General features: G+C 42.3%; 2 protein-coding genes across 2 annotated transcripts in view; one reads left to right on the forward strand and one right to left on the reverse strand.

The window, feature by feature from the left end:
* Positions 1 to 3171: 3171 nt before the first annotated feature.
* CTHRC1 (collagen triple helix repeat containing 1) lies at positions 3172 to 6020 on the forward strand. Its single transcript, XM_009323093.1, has 3 exons — positions 3172 to 3389; positions 4132 to 4348; positions 5578 to 6020. Exons 1-3 carry the CDS (start codon positions 3177 to 3179, stop codon positions 5718 to 5720), a joined length of 573 nt encoding a protein of 190 aa, XP_009321368.1. The 5' UTR covers positions 3172 to 3176; the 3' UTR covers positions 5721 to 6020.
* Positions 5925 to 11668, reverse strand: part of SLC25A32 (solute carrier family 25 (mitochondrial folate carrier), member 32) — a gene marked incomplete at its 5' end in the record, with an annotated part of 20029 nt that continues 14285 nt past the window's right edge. The window contains 2 exons of the mRNA XM_009323091.1: positions 5925 to 9470; positions 11148 to 11293. Coding sequence (XP_009321366.1) covers positions 9335 to 9470; positions 11148 to 11293 — 282 coding nt within the window. The remainder of the gene's footprint in view (positions 9471 to 11147; positions 11294 to 11668) is intronic.

Genomic DNA, 11668 nt, shown 5'->3' on the forward strand with positions numbered 1-11668 from the left:
CGCGCGGCTGCTTTTTTATTGCAAGGATGGGGAAAAAAGCCCGAAAACCCACCGGTTTTGGAAAACCTCGCCGCCGCCCCGGGCCGCTCCGGGCAGGGCACCGCCGGGCCCCCCGCCGCCGTGTTTCCCTGCGCCGTTTGGGTTCTCTCTCGATGTTTTTTTATCACCCCCCTGGCTGCGCTGAATCAGGAAAATGCTGAGAAAGGGTTGGACGGGCTTGGACAGAAACCGCTGGATTTCGGCGGCTGGGTGCGTGTCTTCGCGTTTCCTCCGCAGGGTCAGAGTCGGAGGGGTTTGCGGTTAAAGCCGGCGTCGTCTCCGCTCCCGGTCATGTCCGCAGGGCGAAGCGAGGCCGAGCCCGAGGGGAGGCATCGCGGCGGGAATAAAGGCTGCACTGTGAGCCCATTCCTGCCCTCTGCAGATTGCAGCGGCGACGCTGAAATCTTGCGGTCCTTGCGACATAAGGAGTAAAGGCGGTTTATTTCCTAAAAGGCTCGTTATTTAAACGAACTACAAAAACAGAAATAAAAGGACTGCTCTTTAGCAGCCATTAGAGACTACGAAAACTGTATCTGCATGCTTACTGAGCCCACTTTTCCTTGGGGTCGCATTAATGCATTTGTTCCCTTTGGCACCTGGGACTGCATACCTCTGTTTGCAATTCCATTGCAGCTAGAAACGTGCGTGTGTTGGGACTATCCCATCTCGGGGATAGAAGAAAGGAGGGAGATTTTCCAGTCCTTGGAATGTAGAAAGCAGATGTGAAGCTATTTCCGTGAGCTGCTGGACTGCCGTTCTCCTCCTGCAGAAAATCAGTGGCATGGCCGTTTCTTCCACGATCTCCAGCGAGATCCCCAGAAGTGACGTGCTGGAAGCACCGTGGGTGGCAAAGCTCCTTCCCTTTCACACCACCTCATTACTCTTTCGCTTTTACTGGGGAAATTGAAGTGCATTGAGAATAAGGAGTTTGCACACATGGAGGAGCTTACGTTTTCTGTTGGAGCGGTATTTTAGGGTCCTTCGTACAGGGCATTCCTCTGGCATTGCCCCGTGCTTTCAGGTGCGGCAGAGTGGGCAGCAAAGCGCAGGTAAATAGATGGCAGCTGAGTCAGCCGCAGCCCGGTTGTTCAGACCGCTTCAGCTAAAGCCCTTCCAGGGCAGCATGACGGCACGCCCGAGAGGGGATCCTGCCTTCAGTGGACATTTTTCATTTTAAAAGATGTTTTATGCATTAGCAGCTTAAGAAAGCATGAAAAAAAGACTTGATTTGGCAAGCATAGGTGCATTTAGTTGGAACGGAGCCCAAAGCCCAGGTAATTCTTTCGCTCACTTGAGTGTTTTGGGTGTGCAGCGGTGTAGGCCGCTCTCTCTGGAAGGAAGTGGTGCGGCTCTCGGTGGGCAGCGGCCGCGGCTCCTCCCTCGGGGCAGCCCTGCTCCCTTGCGGTGCTGGTGCCGCTGCCGCCCGGTGCCGCTGGTGCCCCGGGGGATGGGAAGGCCACGGGTCTGAGCCTCAGAGGACCCCATATCTCGCTGGTTTCCATGTCCTCGGGATTTCTGTGATGAGTAACCACATGTAAAACCAGAGCGAGTCACCGCTGCCAATGGAGTCCAACAGGAAAACAGCAGCAAAAGCAGATAACAAGTGATGCTGCGTGAAACAGAAACATCTTTGCGTCATTCTCGTGGTCCTTAGGTTGGTGTGTGCTTCACCAAGCAGCCTTTTCTCCAGCTAACTTTTCTATACGTGGCCTTCTTGATTATGACATCCCACTATTTCCACTGCCGTATGCCCACTGCATTTTCTTTGGCGAAGGTAGTAAGGGAATGCCAGCATCCATTAGTCCAGCTCTCATCTTACCTCCTACTAGAACCCGTACAGTCACTGATTTTATTTATAGCGTGGCTCCAGCCGAGCCTGTGATGCCCATGCTGGGTTTTGCGCCAATGCACAGGAAAAGGAACAAGCCCAGAAGAAGAAAGTTCACCAATGTGACAAAGGAGAGAGGGCAGGGGCTGTAGTTTACAGCTCCTGCGGTGCAGATAGTGGCATGGCTTGCAGGAGGGGGAATAGTTGCATGATCCTTTCTTTTTGAAACAAGCGGGGATTAGGTAGTTTAAAACGGATGAAGAGAAATAGGTGTGAGAAAGGGGAAGAGCAGAATATAGTTATCTGTGAGGATTTGGGATGAAGACTGGAGGAACCGTCAGTCACCAGATGGGACAGAGCATTTAAAGTAAAAGGCCTGTGATCGCTAGCCCCTGCTCAACGTTTCTGTGCCTGCTCCACTGGCTCCATATGTGTGTGCTCCCCCTGGCATCCAGCGCTCGTGCCACTGGGGGAATGAGCTCTGGGCTGCACAAGTGTACTCTCCAAGGACAGCAAGCCCAAATCTCGTAAGGTATGAAGGCAGTGTGTGTTAACGTGCAGTCTGGGAGGGCAACAATTGACCTTTCCTAATACTGTGATGTTAGGGAGGACGTTAGTGTGCCGTCCTCCCACGCGTGCCTTCCCACCGCTGTGGATGGGGATCCTGAGTTCAGGCTGATTGCAGCGTGCAGCTTCCCATGTCCACATCAGCACCGACACGCTGTGTGCACTCTGGAGTCTGACTCACATGGCTTGACTATTGTGACGTGGTTCTGCCCTGCAGGAATGGCGGCAGAAGAAAACCGGCGTTAACCTCTGCTCTCTAGGAAACCCAAAAGTTTCTCTACTTAAAAAAAAAAAAAAAAAAAAGAAAAAATAATAATGAAAGCTTATTAGCCAAGACAGTTACCCAAGCAATGGTGGGTTAGGAGAAAGTAACTGTTAACATATAACTCTTTTTTTTTTTTTGTTTCTGTATTGGAATGTTTTGGATCTTCCGAGGTTTTCCAACAGGTTTCAAACCTTGCACTAGGCCAATTTTTAATTCTAGGATTTACGCATCTTTTCATAAAATAATTGGCATCTTAATTTACAGCAGATTCTGCTGGCACTGCTTATCTTTGAAATTTTATTTTCCCTTTTTTTTCCTCTATGGAACCATTTTCTTGGTGATGCAGGAACAGCCCATTAGCTTGTGTCACAGCAGGGGTTTTTGTGTTTTGTTGTTGTTTGTTTGTGTTTAACTTGGTTAGCCTCGGAGTTAATGGACGGAAGCAGCGAGATCTGTTCTGTGTTTCAGTACAACGGCATGTGCTTGCAAGGCCCTAGTGGCGTTCCTGGACGGGATGGAAACCCAGGAGCCAACGGGATCCCCGGGACACCTGGGATCCCAGGACGGGACGGGCTGAAGGGGGAGAAGGGCGAGTGCATGCGCGAGAGCATCGAGGAATCCTGGACGCCCAACTTCAAGCAGTGTTCGTGGAGTGCACTTAATTATGGCATCGATCTTGGGAAAATAGCAGTAAGTTACCTTTGCCACCAACCACAGCAGGCTTTAGGTCTGCCTCTATGAGCTGGGTAGCGCCAATCATACAGATCTCCTACTGGAGCCTTTTTCTACATGTAAGGGTGAACTTCTCAAAGGTTTAGCTACTGCGGATTCTTCTCAGCTGCGTTTCACAGCTATGTGCCCATTTCGTTTCTGTAATAGTGTTTCAAAAGAATGATGTGGCTGGTGTAAGAGTACATGTAGAAGACCAGATCTGTAACTGTAAGGCTGAAAGTCTTTTTCAGTTGTGGAGCTTTTGTCAGGGTTTAAACCTCTCACAAATCTTGCGATAATTGTTAAATCCAGGATTTCTGGTTACTGAGACAGAAATTACACTGTCCTCTCATGCAAGGACTTGAGTGCAGCTTTCAGACAGCTCACACCCCTTTACAGAAACCCCAGAAGGTAACTAGGTTACCAACTTAGCAGCAGGTATTATCTAAATAAAGTTAAGAATTTCCATAATCCCCCTTCTCCATTACCATCTATGAGGTGCTGTTTCTGATTTGCATCTTTGCACTGTATGGTATTTGCCAGGCTCTACTTTTTTCTTCTTCTTTTTTTTTTTCAGAGAGAAGGGACTAAAGAGAATAGCCAAAACATTCTGAAATAAATAGAAATACATTCCTAAATATATCTCCTAAACATAAATATATAGAAAATAAATAGGTTCAAAACCAGAGTTTGCTAGCAAAGCATTTTTGTCTCCTCTTAGGAATGTACATTTACAAAGATGCGCTCGAACAGTGCTCTCCGCGTTCTCTTCAGTGGATCGCTTCGGCTAAAATGCAAAAATGCCTGTTGTCAGCGCTGGTACTTTACTTTTAATGGAGCAGAATGTGCTGGGCCACTTCCTATTGAAGCCATAATATATTTAGATCAAGGAAGCCCGGAGCTGAATTCTACTATTAATATACACCGGACTTCTTCAGGTATGTATGCCCAGACTGCATGAACAGAGATGGAGTAGAAGCCAGCAGCAAATGTAGTTACCAAATGCAGAGCACAGTCTGCCTCAGAAGGTCAAAAGACTGAACGAAGAGGCAGAAGAGTGGCCAGCTAACACTTGTTACTCTTACTCTGCTGTCTCACAGTTGACTATCAATAGTAACAGTATTAGAATTATTTATTAAGTGGTACTTTATTACTGTGGTATTTTTCATGGTACTTACATCCTGCAATTTAGAAATGGAAAGAGATTTCTATCCAGGGAGTTCTACTGAGCTCTGCTACAACATGAATACAGAGACATTCTGTGCTGTATTAACATGTGGAGAAACTGCCTTACTGCCAAGCAGACAGCGTCATCCTGGCTTAAAATACTGATATTTGCGCATTATCTATGCATAAAATAAGACTTATTCCTCCTGGAATTTCTACTATAATTTCAGGTGGGGCACAGAAGTACCTCCAAAGTGAAATATCTAGGAACAATTATTCAATTTCTAAGCAAAAGGCAAATTAGTGAAGTCATTCAACATAAAAGGAGGTGACACTAGGAAAAGGGGACTAACGTCAAGTCTATACTCTTTCTCCATTTTCCTGTCTGTACCGTTTCATGACTGCATGAAATCTAACGTCCAGAGCCATGGTAAGTTTTTTTCATCAAGGGGTAGGACCCACCTGTCTTCATTGACCCACCTCCCAACTAATGGTGCTAGTGGGGAAAAAAAAAGGGCAACAGAAGTGGAACTTCATACAGAAGCAGCGAATTAGGAGTGGAAAGGATTACAGGGTGGCAATCGCGTTCGCAGGGCTTAGCTGCGGAAGCCAGGTATGGCTGTGTCCCCGTGTCCCCTCCCCATCACTGCTAAAAAGATGGCTGGATGGGGTTGAAGCCATATCCCAGCTACCAGTTTGTAAATTTGGCCATTTGAAGAAGAGGTACACCTCCCTTTTAGCCATCCTGTGGATTGTGATCTTCTTCAGGTACTGCAACAGACGTCAGGAAGCAGCATGGATAAAGGCAGTGCATGACTCTCTAACCTATGTTGCCACATCTCTAAGCAATAGTTTTTATTTCTAAAAATGCTATTCAGGTTTAACTAAATAGCATGAGCTTGCAATGAACTGCTGTTCTTAAGTACCTGTGCCCATCTTCAGTTGTGAAATACAAAGCGATTGCGTCTGCTGAGGTAACCTGATATTTGTCTTTAACCAGTGGAAGGTCTGTGTGAAGGGATCAATGCCGGCTTGGTGGATATTGCCATCTGGGTCGGGACTTGCTCAGATTATCCGCGGGGAGATGCTTCTACTGGATGGAATTCAGTCTCCCGAATCATCATTGAAGAACTGCCAAAATAACTTTCCCTCCCTTTTTATAATCGCTCCCTTTTTTTTTTATTTTGTACAATTTTCTTCAGAATTTATTTCTATAGAGTTGGATGCGAGTATTTGACTGAAAGGCACCAAACTCTTGCATCTGTAGTCTTTGTCTAGCCTTTTTTTGCACATTGCAGAGGCTTTTTATAATAATCATTTTAGAATATAAATATCAAAACCAAGTTAATTAACTTTTTTAATTCCTTGTTTGACATATGAAAATATACCACCACCATTTTAAAACTTTACTGTAACTTTTTGTATCAAATAAATAAGACCTTTTACAAAAAAAAAAATCAAGGCTATTTTATTGGTCATCAAACTGTTTAAGGTATTTGACATGGTGTTATGATACACAATTAGTTTTTTTAGAAGACTTCATAGAAAGTTCTAAGAAAGTAAATGCGGGTCTTGGCTTTAGCCTTCAGAAAACATACGTTAACATCTACTCCTGTAAACCTGACTACAGAATAGGATGCTCTGCTGTTACAGTCTTAAGTCTCTCAACAAACTCCCGGTGACTTAACTGTGACCTCGATGATGTGGTAAGCGGTAAATACCTCGTTCTGAATAACTAAGTAAAAATGGACTATCTATCTAAGCTCTCCTTCCCTCCTTCGCTTCTTGATAGACCGGATTTCAGTATAAACATCTATTATTGGTCTCCGCTATTAGCATGCGGATACTAAATAACGTCACAGTTACAAAACTTAATTTCATTGCTCCAATAAAGTAATTCTCCTGGATTTAGCCTTTCAGATATATACAATCACTTTGGTGTTAATTAAAAGCTAGATATATTAAATAGTTTGGAAGATACAGAAATAAGGCAGGTTGAAATGCCTTGGCTTTCAAAAAGTGTGCTGGTAAAGTGCAAGAATGATGTCACAGCCTCCAGACTGGAAAAGTGACAACACTGACCAGGCCAGCACAGCATTAGCTTCAGTGTTTAAGTATTTTCTTCCAAATGCAACAAGTGATATACTCAAATATTTTTTTAAATTGTACAGATTCTAAAGGGAAATAATAGTCATGTTTATATATACACAATCAATTTAACATTAATAAAATTAAAAACCCAAGAAAAAGCATGTACAACATGCAGCAATCTACACTCTTCCAAAAAATTAAAAGGAAAAAAACATTAAATCTGAGATAAGGAATTTTTCAGCTATTTAGGATTAAGTCTCAGCTTTTTTTCTGAACAGGTTATAAGATTTTCCCCAGGCATCTCTCAAATTGGCAGCTCTTGTCTGCAGCTTTTGTTAAGAATGCTAGAGGAACACACCTGCAGCTAGGAGAGCATTCAGGCTTTCCCAGCTGCAAGCTTATGGGTGATACTGCTGCAAGCCAGCAAATTATACAGCTGGTATTTTGTCTCTGAAGAACTGTACTGTTTTCATTGGCTTGGACGATGGGTTTTAAGGTATCTGAACACAAACAAGTTACTATGAGCTAAGCTATGGTGTGAATTTACAGAATGTCAGTTAACATACAGTAACTGATTGTGTACATGTTTGTAGCCTGTCTTTGCATTTATCCTGGACCACAAGTAAGCTGTTCTGGGCCTAGAGCACACTAATCCAGGGTAGTAAGCGCACAACTTTTATTCTTTTCTTATGATTTATTCATATGTCTTCACAATATATTTTGGACCCTGGGTAGCAGAGTTAACTCGGTGTTCCATTAAATTCATTCGGCATACTAGAAAACACACAAAACCAAGTAAACACCCTCCAAAGACAGAAGAACTCAGTAGCTGTTAGGGATTTATACAGTAATTTGCATGATACACTTCCAGTAAATTTGATCTTCAGCTAAATACACACGGAAACTTTCATCATAAAACCCAAAGCCAGCCATAATGGCCACATGCCCTTTTCAGATGAGATTATCAACTGTATCAGTAGAGGGGATGGGATCGGGGAGAAGAAAGTGTTAAATTATTAATAAAGTTAAGTATACACAAAATGTGGTATGTGGCAATAGCATCGACAGAAACAAGCAAATGGATTGCTGAATTAAGATTCAAAATATTGAGCAGTTTCTGTAGTCTTCCAGATTTTACCTTAAAATTGAAACCATTTCCCTAATCTGTTAAATTTTTATTAAAAAAGCCTTATTTCTGCTTTAGGTTAGTCTTCTGTTAAACAGGAAAACTTCTCTAAGTGATTATTCAGGTGTTTTGCTGGACAGTACTCTCCGCTCCTTACAAAGCTGATTATTCCCCCTACCTGTTGAATAATCTTTGCTAACTTATTTCCTCCTTCGTTAAGTGATACTTTCTAGATACTTCTTAATACCTTCTTACTAACAGCAGAAGGCAGATGTTATGGCCAGTAATGTATTTTCTTAAAGAAGAACTAAAAAAAATAAAACAAACCCAGATCTCCAAAAAGTACATATCCTTGACAGCAATTACTAGCATACAAATAAACATCATTATTATACAAATTTACTGAGATGTACTGTAATTTAGTTTATCACTAAGTTAGCAATCAATATATTCTTAGTCCTTTCCTTAGACCAAATCAGAAGACATTAATGGATCGTTTTGTTTCTTTTTAAAGAAAGTCCTGTGCACAATATTTTTTAGACTACTTTACGGATTTTTTTTTTCCCCAGAGAGTATTATTGAAAATAAGCATGGTCATATTTGTTATTATAGCGGTTTGAAAACTGCATCACTATGGGATTACTAGGAAAAAACCCTCATTTTTAAACTGTAAGCCTTCTTTCAAATATGCATTTACTTAGTAATATTTGGTCAGATGTATCAGTAATGGAGAAAGAATCTCGCTCAGACAGAGGGAGGGAGGAGGGGAGAGAGGGCAGGCAGGGAAGAGAGAGAAAATGAATTAAGTAAGTGGCCAGCGATGCACACAACATACACTTTGGTCTGGTGCTAAAAGCAAGCCAAAAACCACAGTGCAAGTCTGTCCTGGTATTAGACGAGAACTGGGTTTCATCAGATCAGCGATTATTCAAACCCAAGAATGGACAGCTGTTTTACAAAACAGTTTGAGTTTCCAAACTGCACCCCACTGAGGCAGCATTTTTGTGTTGGATGAGCAATGGAATTTGGAGCATTCCATATCCTAAAATGTGACAAATTGTAACACAGAAGACGTTGCTGTAAACAACTATATACATACTTTCTTCATGAGACTCAGATAAAGGTTTAAGAAAGTTTTGACAGACCCCATAGTTGCTTTTATATGAAGTTTTCCACTTCTGTAGGAGTAGAATCTGACCAACTGTTATCTTGAGACTTGTCAAAACAGATTAGTCCGTTATTCCAGGCAGGCCAGGATGAACTGAATTGCTGCACAGCTGCCTTCACCTAGTCACAATGCTATTATTTCACAGTTGCAGAGACATCTGTTTCAAGGAGACACAGCTGATTCAGAGAGGAAGGCAGCAACGCAGGAACATTCAGCAGAAAAGATGTTGGCAGGGTTTTACTATCTCCAGGTTCTTTCCTCAAAATACTAGATCAATTCACAGTGTCAAAAAAGACTGCTGAACTAAATCGCTCCCAGAACATAGATATAAACCATAAAGGATAGGTTCCTTATGAACACAAGCTCATACCTTTAATTATTTTCTTTTCTAAAACCAAGTAAAAAACTAGACACATTTTCATAAACGACAAAGGTAATACAGCAGGCGGGAGTCACTCTGATCACATTGGGGATAACCCCTTTGTAAAATCCATGAATTCCTTCTTTCCTTTAAAGACACAGAAAAACATTTAGTTTTAATTAATGTCTTTTAATAGAAATCAGACATAAAACAAAGCCTGTTATTTTTCTTCTTGCGCTCTCACTGACAGGTACTTCAGGTTAGGAATAACAATTTCAGAATAATTTCTTACTATAGTGTTTAAAGAGCCATAATATATCAAATCTTAACCCATCATTTTCTCTTCTGAACATACAATAGTATTCTGTAGGTCAGTTATTTAGCCTAGGGTTTGGGTGGTTTTTTGTGGGGGTTTTTTGTATTGTCTAAGCAGGAGGCAATTTACTATCTTTCTTCATGCCACAAGAACTGGTTAACTTAAAATTTCTGCAGCCTGTTCCAAAAAGCATTTACACATTTAATCTCACTGAAGCCAGCAGAGCTGAAAGGCTTGGTAGTTTTGGGTCATGTAACAGCAAGTGAGCTGAGGGTCAACATAACTAAGGAAAGTCAGCATTTATTTTTAGAGAATTAAAGCACCTCCTCCAGAATTTTGATTCCACTGGCCAATAAATGAGAATCTAACTTCTCCTAATTTGAATCAGAGTATTCATGTTAGGGCTGTTAAAAAGTTTCAAAGACTTTTATTCTCAGCTCCCTGTTTTCCAGCTTCATAGAGGCCTAGGATACCTGGAGCGATGAGTACAGTTAACACAGATCCTGGAAAGCGCTTGGGTGTGGTTTATGCTACCCTCGCTAGGGCTCTAGGTTGCATTTGTTTCATAATGAGTACAGCAGTGGCCCCAGAATGACTGTATACATTCACACTTTATCAGAACTAATAAGCCTTCCTACAGACTGCAGCACTGAAGTCTCAGACTGCAGTACTGAGACATCAGAGTGATTTTCGCTTTGAATTGGCTTCAGTCAAAATGGTTGTACTGCCTCTGAGCCAGGGGTGGTCCTGGAACAACACAGCCTCATTCACTCCTTCAGGTGGCACCTCTTAATACTCCAGGACTCGCTGACTCCATTCACGTCTCTCTAGCAATATGCTGCAACCCAGAAACATTGTCCAAAGCAAGATTAATATTGGTTGCATACTGCAAAGGTGGCCAACCTTAGTTACCACAGAGTTCTGTGTGAAAACTCTCACATGCCCTGTGGAGCTGAGGGAAGAGGGTTTGTGAGAAGATATGCACAGGTGTGAGGTAACAGTTCTCTAAAGGTCCTACGGGAAGCCGGGACTTGACTGCAAAAGCAGTCAGGCCCCGGGATAACCCAGGGACATCAGTATAAACAGCTCTGGCTAGCCCACTTCCTCCTGTCAGGAATTTGGATTAGCCACAACTCCCAGCAGCACAACACTCCTGTCATATGTGATAATCTAAAGCAGCTCAAGTGAGGCTTCATTGTTTAAGAGCCCCAAAACAGCCAACTCAATGTTATTTTTTAACCTGTAAGTGAAATTTGCTGAGGAAGAGAGAAGTGAGACAGAATAAACAACAGAAGCCTGCAGGCTAGCATTGACCCTCTCCTATTTCCTCCTTTGTCCTCAGATTATTGCTATTAGTGGCATCTTACACAAAATGACTTTGTACAGCTAACATTTTGTTTGCTCTGAGCTGCACTGGTTCTGCAAATCAGCATGGAAGCCAGTAAACATAGTTCTGATTCTGTGAGACTCACTTTCCAAGATGTAAGCTTTTAATTCTGCATGCCTACCTCCATGTTCTGCGGATCACATCGAACACACCAGAATACGTATTATGCTGATCTTGAAGACGAGCTCGCACAACTTGATAGGGATATGTTGCTGACACAGCAAATATTTTGGATACAGCTGCCATCATTATGTATTCCACAGTGTTCTAAAAGCAACAAAAATTACCAGGCTTGCCTTAAGTATGGTTTAAGTTAGCCGATTTCCCAAAATCTTAAATTTGATTTTTAAATGTTGAACTAAACAATACTCTAGATTTTTCCCCCTTATAATACACACATTTAAAAAAATGGCAACATTTACTATATACAGTGCTACAAGTAATTTTGTAAAACATGTGTTGTGCCCTCTCATTCCTATCAAGTGAAACACTTCTTCCAAAAGTAACTACCTTTGCCCAACTTGCACCTGACAGTTTTCCACATAAGTGTTTAAGACCATCACCTACGGTTCCACAAAGTAAGACAAAAAAACATTCCTCCCTCTAAGATTCTCAAAACACTTGCCAAAGTAAGAAGTTGGT

This window comes from Pygoscelis adeliae, unplaced genomic scaffold (genome assembly GCF_000699105.1).
Source record: "Pygoscelis adeliae isolate BGI_AS28 unplaced genomic scaffold, ASM69910v1 Scaffold174, whole genome shotgun sequence".
NCBI classification, from domain to species: Eukaryota; Metazoa; Chordata; class Aves; order Sphenisciformes; family Spheniscidae; genus Pygoscelis; species Pygoscelis adeliae.